This window comes from Pongo abelii, chromosome 6 (genome assembly GCF_028885655.2).
Source record: "Pongo abelii isolate AG06213 chromosome 6, NHGRI_mPonAbe1-v2.0_pri, whole genome shotgun sequence".
In the NCBI taxonomy this organism is placed as follows: Eukaryota; Metazoa; Chordata; class Mammalia; order Primates; family Hominidae; genus Pongo; species Pongo abelii.
Window position 1 is genome coordinate 2,670,926 of NC_071991.2, and position 22,626 is coordinate 2,693,551.

At 52.0% G+C, this 22,626-nt stretch overlaps 1 protein-coding gene across 28 annotated transcripts in view; it reads right to left on the reverse strand.

The window, feature by feature from the left end:
• IQCE (IQ motif containing E) overlaps positions 1-22,626 on the reverse strand; it is a 51,153-nt gene that overhangs the window by 15,311 nt on the left and 13,216 nt on the right. For 16 of the 28 annotated variants that reach the window (XM_024241235.3, XM_063725885.1, XM_054545679.2 and 13 more), the window contains 13 exons: positions 22,335-22,463; positions 21,664-21,798; positions 20,517-20,587; positions 16,361-16,474; positions 16,193-16,243; positions 12,365-12,435; positions 11,317-11,389; positions 10,843-10,892; positions 8,757-8,920; positions 7,171-7,226; positions 4,968-5,167; positions 2,070-2,174; positions 201-291 (listed from right to left, as the gene is read on the reverse strand). In XM_024241235.3, the coding sequence (XP_024097003.2) occupies positions 201-291; positions 2,070-2,174; positions 4,968-5,167; positions 7,171-7,226; positions 8,757-8,920; positions 10,843-10,892; positions 11,317-11,389; positions 12,365-12,435; positions 16,193-16,243; positions 16,361-16,474; positions 20,517-20,587; positions 21,664-21,798; positions 22,335-22,463 (1,310 nt within the window). The remainder of the gene's footprint in view (positions 1-200; positions 292-2,069; positions 2,175-4,967; positions 5,168-7,170; positions 7,227-8,756; positions 8,921-10,842; positions 10,893-11,316; positions 11,390-12,364; positions 12,436-16,192; positions 16,244-16,360; positions 16,475-20,516; positions 20,588-21,663; positions 21,799-22,334; positions 22,464-22,626) is intronic. The other 12 variants (XM_024241237.3, XM_054545688.2, XM_054545675.2 and 9 more) reach the window with 2 other exon arrangements.

The following is a 22,626-nucleotide window of genomic DNA, read 5'->3' on the forward strand; positions in this document are numbered from 1 at the left end:
TGCTGACAGTCAATTAATCCAAAACCCCGGACTTCGATACACACCACATGAGTTATAGAAATCAATGGTGATGATAAAAGGGAGTGGGATTGTCAGTGGATGGTCAGAAAAAACTCTGGGCAGGGAAGCGGTCAGAACCGTCACGACCAGCCAAAGTCTCACCGCACTTGACGGGAGACTCAACCGAATGGTCACTGTACCTTATGAGGAACTTCCGGGCAATCCTCTTTCTCTTCTTTCTTCATTTCTTGCAATTCTTGGAGCTTGCTGATGAGCGTCTGAATCTCCTCTCTAAGGCGGAAAGGGAAAAGATGAGACACCTCACCTGCCACTATGTGATGAAGGCCGGCACAGGGCAGGGTGGGGCGGGCGGTCCACGCTGAGACAGGGGGACACCAGGCAGCCTCCAGAGAGCTGGTGGGGCCACGTCTCCCTGAGCCACTGGGCTCCAGCTATGACCTGACAACACCAGAAACCATCGCAGGCCGGGATTTCCTGTTGTCTCCTGCTCTGGGCTGGAAGCCCCACGAGGCCGGGGCTGAGGACCCCCAGGGCCCAGCACCTCTCCTGAAACAGCTAAGAACTAAAAAAAGAATCCGTTGTGTGAATGATAAGTAAGTAGGAGGCCGGGCCGGACGTGGGGACTCACGCCTGTGATCCCAACCCTCTAGGAGGCCAAGGCCAGAGGATCGCTTGAGCCCAAGCATTTGAGATAAATAAGCAGGGACCACTGACCACTGGGGTTTTAGTAAACAGTATGAACAGAAGGCATTGCAATTTAGATATTCATTCCAAGTACTAAAGGTAAAAGAAACAAACAAAAAAATTCATTTCTGCACATGTGCCCTTTCAGATTTACTTTAATTCAAGCCTTCTGACAGAATTCAGTCAGATTTCTCCTGAAAATGAAATGTTTTCTATTTTTTTTTTTTTTTGAGACAGAGTCTCACTCTGTCGCCCAGGCTGGAGTACAGTGGCATGCTCTCTGCTCACTGCAACCTCTGCCGCCCGGGTTCAAGCTATTCTCCTGCCTCAGCCTCCCAAGTAGCTGGGATTACAGGCACCTGCCACTGTGCCCGGCTAATTTTTGCATTTTTAGTAGAGACGGGGTTTCACCATGTTGGTCAGGCTGGTCTTGAACTCCTGACCTCAAGATCTGCCCGCCTTAGCCTCCCAAAGTGCTGAGATTATAGGCATGAGCCACTGTGCCTGGCCAAGGTTTTCTTCATTCCGGTAGTCTATGTCTTACTAATTATTCTGAGTGCTAAATATGTCTGCTCAGATTTCTAACCTAGTTTTTTGTGCATTTTAAAAAGTTAAGACTCATCACATAAAATTCACTATTTTAAAGTGTATAATTCAGTGAATTTTAGCATATTCACAATGTTGTGCACCTACCACCCCTATCTAATTCCAGAATGTTTGCATTGCCCCAGAAAGGAAGCCATGCTCGTCAGCAGTCCTCGCTCCCCTCCCAGCCCCTAGCAGCACCACTTGTCACGTGGGTCTGCCCGTTCTGGACATTTCCTGTGCAAGGAATCGTGTGCTATGCGGCCTTTTGTGTCTGGCTTCCTTTGCCGAGCACCACGTTTTCAAGGGTCCCCGGGCCGGGCTGGTCAGGGCTTCCGTCCACTCTGCGCCTACGTGTGGTCAACCTCAGGGTGTTTGTCCACCAGCAGCTGATGGGCCGTGGGGTGGGCGCTGCTTCCTGGCTCTCGCGAATGGCATTACTGTGAGGGCACGGGTGGCCCCTCTTGAGGATGTGGCCCACACCTGGGTGGTTCTGACCAGAGGCCAGTGTGACGGCTGGTTGGGAAGGGGCAGGTGCTGGCACAGCCAGAGCAGAGGATGCCCCTGAGAGGTGGCCACGATGCCAGAGGGCAGGCCCTGCTCAGCACCAAGAGGTTAGTCCCGGGCTGGGTGACAGAAAACCATGGAAAGACTGTGGGGAGGTTTGGCCTTTCTAAGAAGCCGGCTGGCAGCAAGGCTGAGATGTCATGGGGGGCTGCAGTGGTAGCAGCAGTGCGGACTCGCCTGGGTCCTCTCCAGCCCTGACCCGGGTCACGTACCTCAAAATCTCCTCTCGCTCTCTCCTCTCCTCCTCGCCCTCCCTCGCGCGCTCCAGCTCCTTCTCCAGGTCGGCCTTCGCCTGCAGGAGCTGCTTCACCTCCAAACTGCACACAAGAATAGGAGACTCGTCAGCGTTCACGAAAACTGTAGGTTATGTCAGAGCAGGAAGGCACTTCAGAAAATGACGGTGCTCAACCCTTCCTTAGGACAGCGGATGGTGGGGCAGGAGGAGCACAAAAGGCCCATTTCTAATCACACATTGCCAAGGACAGACCTCAGGGCCCCGCCTGCCCTGAACCGAGCATCTGCTGCGTGCAGGGGATCAACAGGACTAAGCCAGAGAAGGCCCTGCCATCAGGCCGTAGAATGAGGAGCTGCCCCTCCAGCCGCCACTCGTTGGCACGGACCTCGCACCCGCGTGAGAGTGCTGCAGGCAGGCGCAGGGTCCGTGAATGGGGCAGGGGCCTGCCCTGCCTAGACCGTGGCACTGCCTGTGCGGGGCTCCAGCTGAACCGCTCCCAGATGCGTTTCTTGCGTCCCACGCGGTGTGATGGCCACACCCTGGCCTTCGATGGAGACTTCTGTCCGAGTCTCAGATGGACTGTATGCTGTCTGCGAGCCCCGACTGCTCAGGGCCTGTGAGTCTCTGTATTAAATGCCAGAGACCCTAGAGTGCTTCGCAGAGCCCCTGTCACACAGTAAGGGCTCATAAGAGGTGGCTCTTGTCATGCCACTTGACAGCTTCACAGATAATTCCAGAAGTTATTTACCTTTCATAATGACTACCTTAATTTTTTTTACCTAATGTCTACGAACTCTGTAATGACTGCTTAATTGGAAAAGCTTGTCGTGAAATACTAATTTCTACAAAGGACCTATCAATTGGCATAAATGCGCTCTGAGACCTCGTGTGAGGGGTAAGGACAGTGGTGATGGGCTGGCCTTCTGCTGTTCACAGCAGGCAGCAGAGAATGTAGCAGGCCGGGAGGCACTGGTCAAGTTTTTCTCAGACCCTGAAGTGCACACAAATCACCTGTAGGGCTGGGTGTGATGGCTCACACCAGTAATCCCAGAACTTTGGGAGGCCGAGGCAGGCAGATCACTTGAGATCAGGAGTTCCAGACTCAGCCTGGCCAACATGGTGAAACCCCATCTCTACTAAAAATACAAAAATTAGCCAGGTGTGGTGGCGTATGCCTGTAATCCCAGCTACTTGGGAGGCTGAGACACGAGAATTGCTTGAACTGGGGAGGCAGAGTTTGCAGTGAGCCCAGATTGTGCCACTAAACTCCAGCCTGGGCAACAGAGTGAGATTCTGTCTCAAAAAAAAAAAAAAAAAAAAAATCACCTGCAGATCCCATTGGATGCAGAGTATGATTCCGAAGGCTGGGGTAGGGCCTGGGCGCCTGCATTCTAACCAGCTCCTAGCTCTTGCTGCTGCTGCTGGTCTGAGGGGCAAGTCACTGTAGTTCTTGCAAACTAGAGAGAAACATCATTCCAAAGATGATGGAGGTGGCTGACTCATGAAGGAGCCGAGCCCAGAGGAGCTGCAAACAGGAAGAGGACAGGAACCAGGCCGGGTGTTACGTGGCCACAGGTCATTGAACTCCGGAACACCCGGTGAGGCCCTGCTTCCCAGCCCTATGGTCACACCAAGTATTTCATAGCATTTATGTCTTCTTTTGTTTTTTTTTGAGACAGAGTCTCACTGTCACCCAGGCTGGCATGCAGTGGTACGATTATAGCTCACTGCAGCCTCGACTTCCCAGGCTCAAGTGATTCTCCCACCTCAGCCTCCCAAATAGCCGGGATTACAGGCTTCAGCCACTATAACTGGCTAATTTTTGTATTTTTTGTAGGGACGAGGTTTCGCCATGCTGCCCAGGTTGGTCTCGAACTCCTGGACTCAGGCAATCCTGCCACCTTGGCCTCGCAAAGTGCTGGGATTACAGGCGTGGGCCACTGCGTCAGGCTGGAGCATTTATGTTTTATTTCATACGTATTAATAGATCATATGCCCCATAAACATATTCTGAATTAAGATCATGCTGCATAAAATCTAATTGATTTTACATAACCCAATGAAAGTAAATTCCTCTCTAATAGACAATTTGAAGATTCCTCTGGAATTCAGGGTGGAGAGATTTAAATGTGCTCTCCCACCGTTCCCTACACTTTTGAGTTGAGGTCTCACTCAGTTGCCTAGGCTGGAGTGCAGTGACACAATCATAGCTCACTGTAGCCTCAAACTCTTGGGCTCAAGCGATCCTCCTGCCTTGGCCTCCTGAGTAACTGGGACTATAGACATGAGCCACCACGCCCAGTTAATTTAAGAAATTTTTTGTAGAGATGGAGTCTTGCTATGTTGCCCAGGCTGGTCTGAAACTCCTGGCCTCAAGCAATCCTCCCACTTCGGCCTCCCAAAGTGCTGGGATTACAGGCGTGAGCCACCGCGCCCAGCCAGTATCTTCTTTTTATCACTAAAGCTGCCTTTATTTCACCACCAAAATGTAAGCAGTTTTAGAATCATATAAAAATATTTATGCAGTGACTACTACGAGCTGAACAGTTTTCCAAATTGACAACTGTTTAACCCTGGCAACAATCAGTTTCCACAGGGAGTGAGAGCTGCTTCCCTGGTGAGGCTGCTGGCGGGGTCTCGGGAGGATCTACTCTCTCTGCAGCAGCTATGCCTCTGGGGACACTGGTTGGGCCTGGGGAGGACCTACTCTCTCTGCAGCAGCTATGCCTCTGGGGACACTGGTTGGGCCTGGGGAGGACCTACTCTCTCTGCAGCAGCTGTGCCTGTGGGGACACTGGCAGGGCCTCGGGAGGACCTACTCTCTCTGTAGCAGCTGTGCCTGTGGGGACACTGGCGGGGCCTCCGGAGGACCTACTCTCTCTGCAGCAGCTGCTCCTGCAGGGCGGTCCGCTCTTCCTTCAGGTCTCTCAAGGCCCCTCGGAGATGCTCATGGTCCTTGTTGCGGTCACCTCTTGGCTGTCTGTGCAGCACAGAGCTGGATGCAGGGCAGGCTGGCGGGTGTGATCTGACTGGCTCTGCGGCATGTGATTTTGAGCTCTCCATCATACTTAGTTTCTGGAGGCAACACAGGCATGTATTAGATGCTAGTTCTCATTTCTACTTTCTATTTACCAAACCCAGAAAAGGGACACTGAACCACGGCCAACCGAGTCTCCAGCAGGGCCATGAGAAAGCTTTGAGGGGACCTGAGTTACCCGGAGAAGCCGCTGAGCACAAGGCTGCTGGAAGAGCATGATCCCTGCTCAACTCTCTTTAATCAAAAGCGAGGCACGTGCAGACCCCCGCCGAGGCAGGGCGCCGGCAGAAGGCGTTAAAACAGAGAGGAGAGCACAAGGGGAGGGGACTCAAACGACTCTGCACATCTACCCTCCTGTCCCCTGGAACTGCCGACATTTTCAACCTTCATGCTTTCAGTCTCGAGTGACATCCTGGTGTCGCCTGCAAAGTGCCGCTGAGCCCATCCCCGCCCTCCACTCCTGCCTCTCCCGGATCTGGGACGTGCTGCCCACTGTGCTTCCGAACTGCCTCTGGGTGGCTTGACTTCCCAACAAGTTCTATATTTTAAATGCCCACAATTTATAGAAATTTTTCTTCTTTTTTTTTTGAGACGGGGTATGGCTCTGTCACCTAGGCTGGAGTGCAATCACAGCTCGCTGCATTCTTGAACTCCTGGGCTCAAGTGTTCCTCCTGCCTCAGCCTCCCAAGTAGCTGGGAATACAGATGTGCACCATCACACCCGGCTAATTGTTTTTATTTTTGTAGAGATGGGGTCTTGCTATGTTGCCCAGGCTGGTCTCAAATTCCTGGGCTCAAGCAATCCTCCCAGCTTAGCCTGCCAAAGTACTGGGATTGCTGGTGTGAGTCATTGCACCTGGCTAGTTTTCCACGTTGTAAATATGTAAAAAACTATTTTTTAAAAATGTTTTTCCCTCTAGGTTTATTTTGCTTGGCCAAACAACACAGACGCTCTAATTTACTATTTAAAATACAAAGGTCCAGGCCGGGTGCGGTGGCTCACGACTGTAATCCCAGCACTTTAAAGGCCAAGGCAGGCAGATCACTTGAGGTCAGGAGTTCGAGACCAGTCTGGCCAACATGGTGAAACCTCATGTATACTAAAAATACAAAAATTAGCTGGGCATGGTGGTGGGCACCTGTAATCCCAGCTACTGGGGACGCTGAGGCAGGGGAACTGCCTGAACCCAGGAGGCAGAAGTTGCAGTGAGCCGAGATTACGCCACTGCACTGCAGCCTGGGCGACAGAGTGAGAATCCATCTCAAAAAAAAAAAAAAAAAAAACACCAGCCAGGCACAGTGGCTCACGCCTGTAATCCCAGCACTTCAGGAGGCCAAGGTGGGTGGATCACGAGGTCAGGAGATCGAGACCATCCTGGCTAATGCGGTGAAACCCCGTCTCTACTAAAAATACAAAAAATTACCCGGGTGTGGTGGTGGGAACCTGTAGTCCCAGCTACTGGGGAGGTTGAGGGAGGAGAATCACTTGAACCCGGGAGGCGGAGGTTGCCGTGACCTGAGATCGCGCCACTGCACTCCAGCCTGGGGACAGAGTGAGACTCCATCTCAAAAACAAAACAAAACAAAGGTCCAATTCCAATAGAATCAGCCTAATTCCTACTTTGCAGTCGCGTAGGGGATGTGGGGAAACATTCATTTCCCGACATTTCTGGCTGGCCAGGAGTTGGGTCAACAGTTTCCTGTGGATTCCAACACAACTCGAGTGGTGGGAAGCAGTGCCTGGTCATCGGCGGGCAGTGCACAGCCCACAGCCTGCATAGGCGGGCTGGACTGTGAGGGGCTCCAGTGCGAAGCGCGTCTGCCTGCGGCAACACACAGAAGCTCACAGCCCAGAGAGGGGCGTGAGACCTGCCTTCAGCGTTGTCTAGACCTGGAAGAAGTCTCCTTGTGGTCTGTGTGTGGCGCTGCCTGGCGGACAGCCAGTGCCATGCTCAGTGCCACCTTCCGCACCCCGTGAGCCTGTCCCCACTGCATGAGGCCCCTGGTCCTCAACGACAGTGGCACTGAGACGCCTGCTCACCTTCTCCAGCTCCACAATGCGCCTCAGCAGCCGGGGCTTGCTCCACTCCACATAACCTGATGGAAGCAATGCGGTTTCAAAACGGCGTCCTGGTGGGCACTGCCAGCAGGGCCACCCTTCTCAGGTACGGCCTGAGGCTCCTCTTCCGCAGCCGGAGCAGCCTGCGGGGCTGCAGAGCCACACCGACAGGTCCTGGCCACCTGAGAGTTTTGCCAGCACTGGCCCAGTCTCTGCCCCCTTGGATTGTGAAGAGATGTCTGTATTAACGGCCTCCAAGCATCTCGGGGTGACATCCTTTCCCGATTCCACCTGGCCAGGCCATTAAGACAGTTCTCATCAAGATCTCCGATGACTGTCACTCTGCCAAATCCAACAATCGGTTCTCAGCCTGTCCCCTTCCTGGCATGCACAGCTCCTCGCTGGCCACTCTTACCCTCTGCCTCGCTGGCTGCCCCTCGCCCCCACATACACCGCCAAGGTCAGGGCCTGACCCCCTGCTCCTCTCACTCCAGGTGACCTCACTCGATCCACCTAAGTGCTGGTGACTCGCATGCTCAGTTCTCCAGCCCAGGCCTCTGCCCCGCACCCCCACACACACAGCCATTGCCTGGCCCGCACTCCCACACACTCAGACCTCCCGTGGCCCTTCCCCAAACCTGCCCCTCGGCCTTCCCCATCTCAGGAAACAGCAACTCTGTCTTTTTCAGTTGCTGGGACAAAAAGACTTGGAGCCTGGCCCTTCCCCAAACCTGCCCCTCTGCCCTCCCCATCTCAGGAAATAGCAACTCTGTCTTTTTCAGTTGCCAGGACAAAAAGACTTGGAGCCCGGCTGCTCCCTCTCAGAGCCTACACCCTCTCTGCAGTTTCCCTAAGCTCCGGCTACAAGATGCAACCAGACCCTGACCACCTTTCACCACACCCACCGCTCCCCGCATCCAGGCCACCAGCAGCCCGACTAGACAAGTGCAGAAGCCTCTGTCTGCCACCATCCCTGTCTCTGCACAGAAGCCAGGGGGCCTCGGGAAGCAGCATGGCCCCCTCCACCCTCTGCCTAACACTCCCACAGCACCCCTAAGGCTCCCATGGCACCCTGCCTCGCCCCGCTGGGCCTCAGGGGCCACACTCCACGTGTCTCCCAGGCACTCAGCCCTGCCCCGCCCATCCCACCCCTGCTGCCGTCTTCATGGCTATCTCGCCCCTTCCGGGTCCCGCTCAGCTGTCACTGTCTTGGGGGCGCCTTCCTGTCAACCTGCTTGCAGCTGCACACACCACCTGCCTCAGCCCAAAGTGTGTCCTCCTCCCCTCTTCCATGTCTCTTACGGCCATCTGACAAGTGTCACGCATCTGACCCTGCTCCTCCCTCCCTGCCACAGCACTGTCTCCTCCAGGGATGTCTGTGAGCTTCCGTTTGCAGCTCCATCCCCAGGGCACCGCGTGGCCCGCGGCAGGTGCTGGCACACGTGGGAACTGGCATCGCCCAAGGGTTCACATCTGCCCTCGTGGTGCCTGCCCTCAGTTGGGCCTACCCAGTGGCCACGCCCCACCCTTCCCTGGCCTGCCTCCTGGAGTGGCTTTCAGGAAGGTACCCTGTGTCTTGGAGATGGTTGGGGAGGTGCTCAGCACACGGTCCAGGTCCTCCTTCAGGCTCTGGTTCTCCTCCGTGAGCTCCTGGACACTCCGGGACAAGCTCAGGAGGGCACTGCCCATCTTCTTCTGCCTTTTGGCGCCCATCTTCTTCTCCCCCAGGGGCCTGGAACAACCAAATCGTGGGCTGAGGTTTGCATTGCTAAGCTGGTTTCACACACGCTTGAAATGAGGGACAGGTGAATCACAGCTTGCTCTGTTGGCTGTGAGCTCAGAGTGGTTTTTGCAGGTGAGTATTTGAAATCGAATAGGCAGTAATAACTTTGAACCCTAAATAAGCAAAACGTTAGCACCCAAAATGGAACTCCATCCTTATGCAAGGTAAACCTGTGTAACAAAATATCGTGTTCAAGCATCAGTATTATACTTTCCATGCCACCGCTAGAAGGGCTGTGGAAACGTATCTTGTTACACCAGGTACCTGCAGAATAGCTTGGATTTCGCCTCTTAGCCCATGAGGTCTAAAGTACAGTCAATCCTCATTATCTGCAGATCCCGTAACTGCAAACATGCTTGCTGCTAAAATAGATCCGTCAGCCCAAAATCAATACTCATGCGGGTTTTGTGGGAATTCTCTCATGTGCACAGGTGATGAAAAATGCCAGTCGCTGGCGCGCACGTTCCCAGCTGGGGCTGACCCAGATGGTGCTCGGCTCCTCACTTCAGCTCATGTAAAAACAAGTGTGCTTTCTGTAGCCTGCCTGGCGCTGTGGCTCTCACGTTTCTGTGCTGTTTGCTGGTGATGCTGCCTTGCGTGGGCTGGACTGCAGTGCTGAGTGACGTCCAGTGCCCCTAAGCTCAGGAAGGCTGTGTGGGCCCCCGTGGAGACACTTATGTGAGTGCAAGAAGCCTCATTCAGGCCAGTCGTGAGTTTGATGAAAATTAATCCACAATCACTATTAAATAGGGTGTCTTTAAACAGAGACACACGTTAGCCAGGTTATACATTGACTAGCTGATGAAAATGTTGTGACCAGGCCGGGCGTGGTGGCTCACGCCTGTAATCCTAGAACTTTGGGAGGCCGAGGCAGGCAGATCACCTGAGGTCAGGAGTTCGAGACCAGCCTTGCCAACATAGTAAAACCCCATCTCTACTAAAAATACCAAAATTATCTGGGCGTGGTGGCACGTGCCTGTACAGTTCCAGCTACTTGGGAGGCTGAAGCAAGATAATCACTTGAACCCAGGAGGCGGAGGTTGCAGTGAGCTGAGATCACACCACCGCACTCCAGCCTGGGTGACATTTTCCAAAAAAAAAAAAAAAAAAAAAATGTTGTGAGCAGAAGCTCGCAGGAGCCCTGTACCTCCCATTTCGCTCATTCCGTGTTCATGGAGACTTTATAACTCTGTAAGGCAGATGTGATTACCACTACACAACAGAAACCTACAGATGCTTTATAACTGAATAATGAGAATTGACTGTAGTTAGTATATGGCCCTTTACAGAAAGTTTTCCAACCAGTCTTAACGATTAGGGGTAAAGAAAAAGGAAAGCAGTCCATGACGTCAGCAAACTGCTGCAGAGGACAGTGACATGGCCAAAGCCATGATCAGGGATCAGCCACCTGAAAGTGGATGGAAGCCTGGTGCTGTATCCTTTGGGAAAGGGATGTGGGAGATCTACCAGACAAGGAGAACCTCAGTGTTTCTCCTGATAAACTTATTTAGGAAAACATTAGGTGGCAAAGTAAACTTGTCCTTGTATGCAATGTCTTCCTAAAAAGGTGGATCTGCTTTGAAACAGCATTTTCTAGCTTTAAGCTGGAAGGCAGGATGTAGAATCTATAACGAACACGGGCAGCATTGAACACGCGTTGGCCGTCAACATGTGGTCACTATGAGGAGTCTGTGAACACCCCAAATGGAAATGTGTCAACTCTAACCCTGAACAGAACAGGTGCAGTGTTGGCACTGCTGCCAAGCTAAGGGCAGTATATGCCGCACCCACGTGACAGCCACACACTCTCAGAGGAGCTTCCATAACGTGAAGGCAACACACAAAACACAGCTTGCAAACGGCCATCATACTTCTTTCCGGTGGTTTCAGAACTTGCCAAGAGGGTCTGAAGACGATGCACCTGTAAATACCAAATTGAAATGCATGAAAACACAAGGCTAGCACGGAGAAGACCTTATCTGAAAAGACCGACATCACAGTCCTGACTGCTGCCTATGGCCAGAAGCGGGAACTAAGTGGCTGCACTTCATCCTTCCGTTGGGCTGAAGCAGGAGCGGGCTGAAGGGAGTGCAGCTCTGGGCCACCTGGGCTTGGCCTACGACCTGGGGCCAGCGCCGGCCCCCTCCCACTCGGTGCCCGCCCTCCGCTCCGCCACCCAGCACGGTGCCCGCCCTCCGCTCCGCCACCCAGCACGGTGCCCGCCCTCCGCTCCGCCACCCAGCACGGTGCCCGCCCTCCGCTCCGCCACCCAGCACGGTGCCCGCCCTCCGCTCCGCCACCCAGCACGGTGCCCGCCCTCCGCTCCGCCACCCAGCACGGCACACCTCCTCGTAGTACGTCTCCATGGCGATCCGCATCTCTTCCAAGTTGGTAGTCTTCATATCGCTCTGGAGTTTGCTGAAAACCCAAGTTCAGCGTTAACAGGGACGTGCCAGTGTTCCCAGGGGACAGAGCAAGAGGAAGAGTTTCCCAGAACATTCGGAAGAGGAGAGGCTTTGGAAAAGACCCAGGATGGGAGGGAAAAACCTGAACGGGCCTTCATTTGACTTGTTCCTTGAACCAGTGACTCGTTTCGAGCCTGATGGGAGAATTCCTCACGCCAGAAAGCATCTCCTGTGTAGACCAGCTGCTTTCCAAAGTGAGTAAACAGCTTCCCTAGAGATATTCTTCTCCAAGTAAGATGCTGTCTTTAAAAGACTAGATTAATGGTGCAGAAAGACATTGGAGCTTAGAGAGGACAAGCTGTCTTTGACTGGTTGGTTTTGTAAGGAAGAGAGAATCACCTTTTCCCGGCACTGTCAGGCCATCCCCTTGCTCTCAACAGAGAGTAGACTAGATAGAGACACCGATAGAGAAACGAAAGCAAAGTCATGGAGGTTCTGCACTGAAACGAGACAAAATCTGCAAACTTAAGTTGACAAAATTCAGCAGGAAATGAGGGGGGAACTATTGTATGAACAGGAGACATGAGGCAATGGATATGTGGCCTCAGTTTCCCTTAAAGAAACCAAAACACGGCCCAGAAAGACTCTCCCTTCGCACTTGAAAGGCAGGTAAAGAAATGCGAGTAGCCACACCAAAAACAGCACAAGGACGGCGCGGGACTGAGGCATTAAAACCTCATCCTGGAAAGATACAGGGGCCCACAGAACAAGCAGGGAGAAAGCATTTCTTAAATACAAGAAGAAGTTAAAGGGAAATACTTGGAGGGAACACAGACAATACAAAAATTAAAGAGGCAGCTAATATTCACCTTTGGCTTTGGGCTGGGAGTCGGGACACAGGACAGGGTGGGGGAGGAACAAAGGCTGGCGTCTGAGCAAGCAGAACGGGGGGCAGAAGGCAGGGGAGAGGGTGCAGCCCTGCGCCCACCTGATGGTGCCATCCTTCTCCTTGCACTGCTGTTCCAGCTTCAGGATCCTCTGCTTCAGCCCGTTAATGACCTGCCCGGGGAATGTGCCCATCAGGCGGGCTGCCCCCACTCTCCCTCGGTAGACGTGGCTGTCCCCTCCTCCCAGAGCACCTGCACACCTCACTGTCCTTCCTTCCTCCAGCGCTGTCCTCTCTTCTAGACTACAGGCCCAGAGAAGAGGGAGGGCCCCACTGTGCTGTCCTCTCCCTGAGTAAGGCTGGGTGAATGGCAGGGGTGCGACACCAGCTAGAGCAGGAGGTGGCAGCCATTGTGGGCACACTGACCGACTGGCAGCCCTCCCCCAAGCACATTGCACACTTGGGGGACAGAGCAGGGTGTGCCCTTGATTATATTAAATAAGGGAAGCAGCCCCATCACCAGCTGGACAAACCACAGACCCGAAGCCCCTAGGGCCGCCCATTTCAGTCTCCACGGGGCAGTGAGTGAGGCTGAGAGACAGCGCGGCCGGAGGGGCCTGAGGAGCCGCTCGCCTCTATTTGGGGAAGGGAGAACAGCTCCAGCGGCCTTCTCACCTCCTTTTCTGTGAATGTCTTGCTTAGAGGAGATAACATTCTTATATTCTTTAAAGAACATTCTTTTCTTCTGAATAGACAACTTTTAAATAGAGATGGGGTTTCACTATGTTGCCCAGACTGGTGTTGAACTCCTAGGCTCAAGCAATCTGCCTGCCTTGGCCTCCCAAAGTACTAGGATTATATGTGTGAGCCACCACACCAGGCTTCAACAGACAACTTTTAAATTGGATTTTAAAGTCATTTTGAATTATGTTAGTTGGCCGGGTGCAGTGGCTCACGCCTGTAATCCCAGCACTTTGGGAGGCCAAGGCAGGCAGATTGCCTGAGGTTAAGAGTTTGAGACCAGCCTGGCCAACATGGTGAAACCCCATCTCTACTAAAAATACAAAAATTAGCCAGGCATGGTGGTAGGTGCTTGTAATCCCAGCTACTCAGGAGGCTGAGGCAGGAAAATCGCTTGAACACGGGAGGTGGAGGTTGCAGTGAGCCAAGATCTCGCCACTGCACTCCAGCCTGGGCGACAGAGCCAGACTCAGTCTCAAAATAAATAAATAAATAAACAAATAAATTATGTTAGTCATACATGAATACATTTTCCTTAAAAAAATGAAGACGTTACAGGGCCGGGTGCGGTGGCTCACACCTGTAATCCCAGCAATTTGGGAGGCCGAGGTGGGTGGATCACAAGGTCAGGAGATCGAGACCATCCTGGCTAACATGGTGAAACCCCGTCTGTACTAAAAATACAAAAAATTAGCCGGGCATGGTGGCGGGCGCCTGTAGTCCCAGCTACTCAGGAATAGCTGACTAGCGGGAGCAGACTCCGTCTCAAAAAAAAAGATGATGTTATAGAGGCTAAAATACTCTGACCTGGCCATTCCCCTCTTCGGCCAACGGAATCCTGTTTCCACTTGTGTGCCTCTCAGCACCTGGTTCCGTGCATGGCCGTGTGTGTGCATTTGGGGAGTCAAGCCCTCTGTTCTCACAGAAACAGGGCTCTGCCACACGCATCCCTCTGCATCTTGTTTTTTTTTTTTTTCTAACATTCAACAAACCCTCCTGGTGCTCTGTCCCTGCTGGCGCCTGTGAATCCACACTATTTCCCACAGTATCTCTATCCAGTCTGTCCTATTGATGGACACTTTTTTTTTTTTTTGAGACAGAGTTTCACTCTTGTAGCCCAGGCTGGAGTGCAGTGGCACGATCTCAGCTCACTGCAACCTCCACCTCCCAGGTTCAAGTGATTCTCCTGCCTCAGCCTCCTGAGTAGCTGGGATTACAGGCACGTGCCATCATACCTGGCTAATTTTTTTGTATTTTTAGTACAGACGGGGCTTCACCATATTGGCCAAGCTGGTCTTGAACTCCTGACTTCAGGTGATCCACCTGCCTTGGCCTCCCAAAGTGCTGGGATTACAGGCGTGAGGAACTGCGCCTGGCAGATAGACACTTTTAAAATCTTTTTTTTTTTTTTGGCTATGCTCTAAAATCTATCACTGTAGCCTACTGACACATACTTAAGTTGTAGCCCATTTTTGTGATTCTGGTCAATCCTCCAATCGAAATCCTTGGCCAGGCCTCCTCAGGCATATCTGCAAATGTTTCTTGAAGGCAGGTGATGATAAGTAGACACGGCAGGCCACAGGGCACAGCCACACTGATGGACAATTTGCCATATGATAATGAATACTGCATATACCCTAGGATCTAGAATTCCTACTTTAAACTAACCTTAGCCAGGTGCGGTGGCTGAGGCCTGTAATCCCAGCACTTTAGGAGGCCAAGGCAGAAGGATCACATGAGCCTGGGAAACTTCGCAAGACCCCATCTTACCAAAACTGAAAAAAAATTAGCTGTGTGTGGTGGCACGTGCCTGCAGTCCCGGGTGCTCAGGAGGTTGAGGTGGGAGCATCCCCTGAGCCAGGGATCACCTGAGCTGAGTGCTGCAGTGAGCCATGATCCTGCCACTGCATGCCAGCCTGGGCAAGAGTGAGTCCCTGTCTCAAGAAAAAAAAAAAAAATATGCACAGACACACACACACACACACACACACACACACAGAGCACCAGAACAACAAAAATATGGAGCCTTTTCTTTACAAAAGTACCCACTACTTACAGGCATTTGTTAAGGATTTACTTTGTGCCATCCTAGGTGCAGAGCTAGGCTTTTACCGTCTACTTTAAACACGTAATGATTATACAATCTTTCTACATTCTATATCTGTGACATAGTTCAGAGGACACAGCCTTTTTTCTTTATAGAGATTTATAGTTTTTTTGTATTTTCTAAACAGAAAACTTTGTTGTATTGATCCATAATATCCTTCTCCTCCCCCATTACAGTGATCTGGTTGCTACCTTAGTCCCATGGGTTTTTATTATGTAACTTTTAATTTTACATTATCAAATCCATTAATCACATCATTAATGTTATTTTATTCCTTGTGTTCAATAATCTCAAAATCGTATCCCTTTCGGTTTTCTTCCAGCATTTCCCACTTTAGAAAAGTACTTCCTTGACTCCCAGGAGGTGTACTGTGCTACCTACAGCTGATCGCCACAGCATTCCCCACTGAACGGCAACATCTTCCCTCCTTCCATTTCATTCAACTTTTTACATATTGTCACATAGTATCTGAGGGGGGTCTGGATCTATCTGAAGGACTTTATTGCTGCCCTGGTTCCCTGATTTACATCTGTAGCACCCTTTTTTTTTTTTTTTTTTTTTTTGGTCACCCAGGCTGGAGTGCAGTGGCGCGATCTTAGCTCACTGCAACCTCTGCCATACAGGTTCAAGCAATTCTCCTGCCTCAGCCTCCTGAGTAGTCGGGACTACAGGAGCATGCTGCCATACCCGGCTAACTTTTTTGTATTTTTAGTAGAGACAGGGTTTCACAACGTTGGTCAGGCTGGTCTCGAACTCCTGACCTCAAGTGATCTGCCTGCCTCAGCCTCCCAAAGCGCTGGCAGCGCTTGTTAAGCCTAACGTATTTTCTCAGGTGTGAGGGGGAAGTCGCCCGTTGTGATGGGTTTTTCCTACAGTGTCTTGCTTGGCCTCTGTGGTGAGCCTGCTGGCCCTGCTCCCCGTGGCGTCCCCAGGTGTCAGTGGAGAAGGGTTTGGGGGTCCGCAGCCTCCCCCCTGCCTGCTGCTCTTCATGCGTGGGTGCTGCAGGGAAAGGCGTCCCTCTGTGGCTGTCCCCAGTAACTAGCGTCTGGGGAAAGGCTCTGTCCTGCACAGACCATACTCACCCAGCTGGCATCGGGCCTTTTCTCTGCCAGAGTCCGAACAAAATCCGTGCCCTGTGGTAAGCAGATTGAGGCATGAAGACGGCCTTCGGTGTAGCCCCCAGCAGGACTGGCTGGCAGATGCCCCGAAGACCCTCCCCCTTCCCCGTCCGTGAAGCGCCAGGAGCTTACGCGGCTGGGATCCAGGAGCTGCTCTATCTGCCGGTCCTTCCTGCTGTTTTCCTCCTCCAGGCGCCGGAGCTTCGTTCTCATCAGGTCCACGTCGCTCTTCTGCACGTGCAATGACTGAAGAAAAGAAGGGCCATGCACAGCCATCCACACGCCGCTGCGCACACGCCGCACACACGTCCCCGCGCACACAGCCACGCACACGCCAATGCGCACAAGCCGCATACATGTCCCCACACACACAGCCACGCACACGCCAATGCACGCACGCCACACACGTCCCTGCGCGCACAGCCAAACACATCACATCGCGCACACGTCGCACACACATCCCCGCGCGCACAGCCAAGCACACGCCGCTGCGCACACGCCACACACACGTCGCCGCGTACACAGCCATGCACACACCACTGCACACACACCGCACACAGCCACGCACACCACACCGCGCACAGGCCCAGGGAAGCACTGAGCTGGGGGATTTGGAAAGCTGCGTGGCTCCCACTCAGGGCTCTGTGTGTGGTGGGTGGGGGGAGATCTGGATGTCACGTGAGGGCACCGGAGGGCACGCCTGGCATTTAGTGGGTGGGGACGTGGAAGGCTGGATAGGCAGGAAGCCCCCCACAGAGAAGAACTGTCCCACCCTAGATACCAACGGCACCCGTGCTGAGAAACCCCGTCCCACGGAATGCACGCCTAAACGAATACCGCCAACACCGGGGCTGGACGGCGCCGCAGCACACATTTTCTCCCATGACCATACAAGAAAGTCCATTTTGTTCGCATTTTTATCAATAAAACTCATCCAAGGCTAATATGCATTTCAAATGCTCATCCTCAGCTACAGCTCAGGTGGAAGGCAGTGCTTCCCAATCTTTATCTGTGGACAAATTCTTGACCAATTTGTGGTGACGTGAGTGGGGACAAAAAAGACTGTGTAGTCGAGGCCGGGCACGGTGGCTTACCCCTGTAACCCCAGCACTTTAAGAGGCCGAGGTGGGCGGATCACGAGGTCAGGAGTTCGAGACCAGCCTGGCCAGCATGGGGAAACCCCATCTCTACAAAAAATACAAAAAATTAGCCAGGCGTGGTGGCACGCGCCTGTAATCCCAGCTACTTGGGAGGCTGAGGCTTGAACCTGGGAGGGGGAGGGTGCAGTAAGCCAAGACTGCGCCACTGCACTCCAGCCTACACGAGAGTGAGACTCTGTCTCAAAAAAAAAAAAAAGAAAAAAAAAAAGACTGTGTAGTGGGTTTCTCACAAAACTAAGTTTATTCAATCTCTACAACTATCCTGTACTTTGAAATTATGTTCTTCCTACTATTTTTGTGGTAAAGTCCAGGAAAGAAACAGCGTGTAGGCTGGGCTGTGCCGCAGCTCACCAGCTCCCAGCCTCAACCTGCATCTAACCGCCAGCCATCCTCACACACGGCCTTCTCCTTGCAAAAGACTGTGGCATTCCAGAGACTGGACCTCTGAGCAAAAGACAGTCTGGAATGCACACCCCGCGGGGGCGGCTCGGCACTTCAGCCACATCCACAATTGGCAAGATCGTTGCAGACAAACCCACAGATTCAGGAGGCATGACGGCAAGCCGGTACTCAGCTTGTGAAGTAAATTAGCGAAGGCCCAGCCATCAAGGAAGACGGGAGCTCTAGTAACGGGACTGCCGCTTCCAAGAGCGTCAAGTAGATTTCACTCCTCCCAATTCCTCCTGTCAGTACCACTCAACACCTGCGCTCCATGCAACCTAAGACTGGAAAGGTGGAGAAGGAGGCGGATAGGGCGGGAGCCGGCGGGGCCAGCAATCGACACGGCAGGGAGCTCCTTCAGTTTTCTTTCTGCCTCATCTGAGCCGGATGCTGGAGAAACCAACAGCCTAAAAAAGCCAGTGGGTGCAGACAATAAAAGCCCACGCAAAGCCTCTTCTCTCCAGCCAGAGGACAGGGAGAGGAGCAGACCAACAAGGCAGAAACTGACAGGCAGGAACCACTCTACCCCAGGCAGACCACGGAAAACACCACAGTCCCCGCCCACAGCACAGGCTGCGTGGGGAGCCCAGACACTCACCCTTGCCTGGCTGTACCCAGGCCCCTCCCCTCCCTCACTGGCGGGGCTCCAGAGGAGGCCGGGCAGAATCGGGACCATCATTACCTGGCGGCAACATGGCCATCCCTGCATCAGCAAAGGCTGAGCAGGAACAGTACAGGTGACCCTTCCCTCCCAGCTAGGGTGGTGTCAGCACCGTCCCTCCTAGCTAGGGTGGTGTCAGCAGAGGCTGAGTGAGGGGCCCGAACTCCCGCCCTGCCCAGTGGGAATGAGGAGCCCCTTCTGGTGCAGGTGTCGATGACGGCTGAGTGGGAAGTGGACCTCCACCCTCGAGGGTGGTAACGAGGTGGTGCCCCCTTGACCCACAGGGCAGTGTGAGAGGAGGCCTGCTACAGCACAGGATTGAGCAAGAGTCGGAGTCTCGCAACAACACACTCAGAGCGTCCTGGTTTCAAGGAAATCACTTTTTATACTAAGAACCAAGAATAGTTCAACCTGAATGAAGAAAAACAAGCCACAACGTCAACACTGAGATGGCTTGGACATTAGAATCCAGCCGCAGACTTAGGGCAGCCGCCACAAAGATGCGCCAGTGACCGATGACAGGCACGCTTGAAACAAGTGAAGAGGCAGGGTGGGCGTCTCAGCGAAGACCAAGACAGAAGGAGCCGCACAGAGATTTCAGAACTGAACACAGACAGTAAGGTTACACCCAACTAACAACGGGCTCAATTGCAGGATGCAGAGGCCAGCAGAAAGCATCCGTGAGCTCGAGGACAGAACAGTGAAGCTACCCAATCTTCACGAGAGAAGACAGAGGGGAAAACACTGAACAGAGACCAGGGACCTGAGCAGCTGTAACCAAAGAGGGCAAGGCTGAAAAAACAACTCAAGACTCGATAGCTGAAAATGGCCCAGATTTGACAAAAGACAAACCTACAGATTCAAGAGACTGAGAAAATCCCAAACGAGATAATCCCCCCAATCCACACTGAGTTCATTCGGCACAGTCTTCCAACCGAAATGAGGATCCCCTCTGTAATATCCCTGACACACAGCCGCCACCTGTGCTCAAAATCTCCATGGCCAGGGCGCGCACTTGCTCCTCAGCAGCGCGGCCACTGTCAGACAGCTCTCGTGGTTAGAGGGTTCTTCTCACACAGCCTCAAGTCTGACTGTTCTCTATGGCCAACAGAGAAGGCGCTGTCTTTTGTATAATGGCCTACACCAGGTTCCCCAGTTTCTTCCCAGGTCCCCAATGGAAACGGCTTCCAGATCCTCTTCCGTGCTCTGGGGATGAGGCTGCCAATGCCCTATTGCCCTCTGGTGCCCCAATTGAACACAATGTCTCAGACACACATCAACTGGTGGAGACAGTAGATCTATAAACAGACCAAAATTATGGAACGAAATGAACGCAGATGATTTCTCCAGGGGCAAACATTTACGGATACTGAAAGCCAGTGTGATGGTCACGGTGCTGGTGGCAGTGACAGTGACGATACAGCTCAATGCAGTTCATGCTTTCATGAATGGGAGGGGCCATGGGGTAATCTAGAGTCTTGGCCTTGGGAGGCAGGTGACCTTGAACCTTGGTTCTGCTACTGGTTAACCTTGGACAGACCAGTAACGTCGCTGAGTCTCAAGTTCTATCAGCAGATGGTGGTTGTAACAAGCGGCTCTGCCTGTCCCACAGAGCTTCTGTAGAGGGCAACTGAGACAGGGCATGTGAGATGTCTTGACACCATAAAGCATGGCAAGCATGGAAGGTTACTGATAACTCTACCAGTGACCTTATCACAGTACCCAATCTCAGGACACAAGGCGACTCTGAAGTTAATCTAGTCCTCATCCAGTCTTCCCCATCATGCTGGAGAAGCAGACCACGGATGGAACATGAGCTCTGCTGCCTTTTATGTGCTGGTGCTACGGCCTTTAACCAGGGACACCAGCTCCTAGGGCACTACGCCATGGCTCAAACTCAGGTTCAACCCTAACGCTCCCGCTCTTCCCATCTGGGCACCTCCCAGCACAGGCACTGATGTTCTAATACATTGTTATAGGAAGATTTCACCGTTTCAAATCAATAGAGAACAAACCGAAATACTACCTTCTTTAACTCAATAATCTCATCATACATATCTTCTTTTTCTCTGTAGACAGGAGTCCCAGGGACATGACCTAGAGAAAGATAAACAAATCTTTTCAAAGACTATCTAAAAAGTAGAAAGAATTCTTGGCTATACTTTAAGGAAAACCTGGAAGTTAATAACATTTCCTTTTAAAAAAGAAGAAAATAAAAAAGCAAAAATGATTCCATGTTTTCTAGCCTGATCATGATATTTTCCCAAGTAGCAAGAAAACCAAAAATGGTAGATATAGAGAGATGAAGCAAAAAGTAAATAAATAAAGATGTGAAGACCGAGTTTAATGGCAGTAAAAGGATGAAAGAAGGGACTCACGGAAGGAGGAGGGACATGTTCACATTTAAATAGCAAAACAAACAAATACCAAACAAAAAAATGCACAGAGCATCTCAACACCCATTCCAATGTAAAAACAGTCAGGCTTACTTTGGTTTTAATGATACCTAGTATATTAAACATCTAAATTTCAGCCTAAAAGATAACTCCTAACCAGTAAAAGCAGGAAGGTGATCAATTCCTGGAGTACAGTGAGGAGGTTTTCAATACACCCTGGAGGCTGTTCTTCCTTAAGGAGGATAGGTGGGAAACAGGTGGGTAAAGAGAGAGGCCGGGCCTGGTGGCTCACGCCTGTAATCCCAGGACTTTGGGAGGCCAAGGTGGGAGGATCACTTGAGTCCAGGAATTTGAGACCAGCCTGGGCAACATAGCGAGATCCTGTCTCTAAAAAAAAAGAGACTAGGCAGGAACATAAACACAGAAACAAGCTGATTCTCTTTGGTGCAACTTGGACTTTTTATCATTATTTATTTATTAGTATTTGTTCCTAATATCATTTACTCAGTGAATAAATTTAAGTAAGCCTCTATGTTTAGGGAGGGAGGTACAAATGACACCTGGCGAGACATCCCTGCACCCACGAGGAAAGCTACCTTCTGGGGCAGGCGGGTTTTCGTGAGTCACTGCTCCCACGACCTCCCAAAACCTCCCAGTGATGGAGCTCATGCACGAAGCCAGAAATCCTGCTCTGACGAAGGACGCCTCCAGCCCAGAGACTGTCCTTTCGTTTCTGCTCTTCCTTGGCCTCAGCCTCGCCACCATCGGCATGCTCACCGTTGCTGGCAGAGCGCCTGAGAGGTGGCCTCTTCACTCTGAAGGCGTCTGTCAGACAGTCGGGAGTGCCGCCGGGGACGCCGGTCCACGCGTGCTCCCAGGTGAGGGGTGAGTTCAGGGCCTGGGTCAGACTTCCTGGTTTGAATGTGCATGGGTTTAATATGACAGATACAAGCACATACAATGGGAGGTTTTGTTTCTAATCAACTTTCTTGGATGGAAGAAAGCTTAATCACTGATAGACACCAGCCGTCAGTGTTGTGCTGGTAAATGGTTAACAACCAGCTCCCAAATATAAATTAATAAAGTCCTGATTACAGTATTTGCCTATTTCCACGGTGTAAGTATTTCTACCATGTCTAATATCAAGTTGCCAGCATGACACTGACCAGCCCACCAAACTCCTAAGACTGTAACAGTTGGCTCTGGCAAGACAACTCACCACTCCCACGCAGAGACAAGATGGGGCCAAGGGAGGCTAAAGCGTCACTTGGCAAAACCACATTTATGCATGACATAAAACTACGATGTGTATATTCGATGTCTTCGAGAAAATTAAAGACAATGTAATTCAAACAAGGGATATTAAAAACTCCATCTCAAACCACTCCCTGAAATTTCTTGAACTCTTCTCTCAAGCAGGAACGGTCTCCAGTGCGACAACCACATACCTGGCTTTGCAGTTCCCAGCCACAGCTTCTGCGGGGTCAGGGATGCTCGGCCGCCCAGAGGCATGCTCCCTGCCGTCCTGAGGGACCTCCAGGAGGCCACTTTTCTCGGCTTAGAGAGATAAGGTGACTCTAGAAAAGCCAACACGTGGATTCAGAGGTGCTGGACAGCAACGCGTGAGCTCAACACATGAGCTTCAGAAAGACAGAACTAGGAAAACAAAACATCCACGAGGGCAGTGACTCTAGTCATACATTCCGGCAAAAATGAAAAAAGAGTTACTTTACCTATATA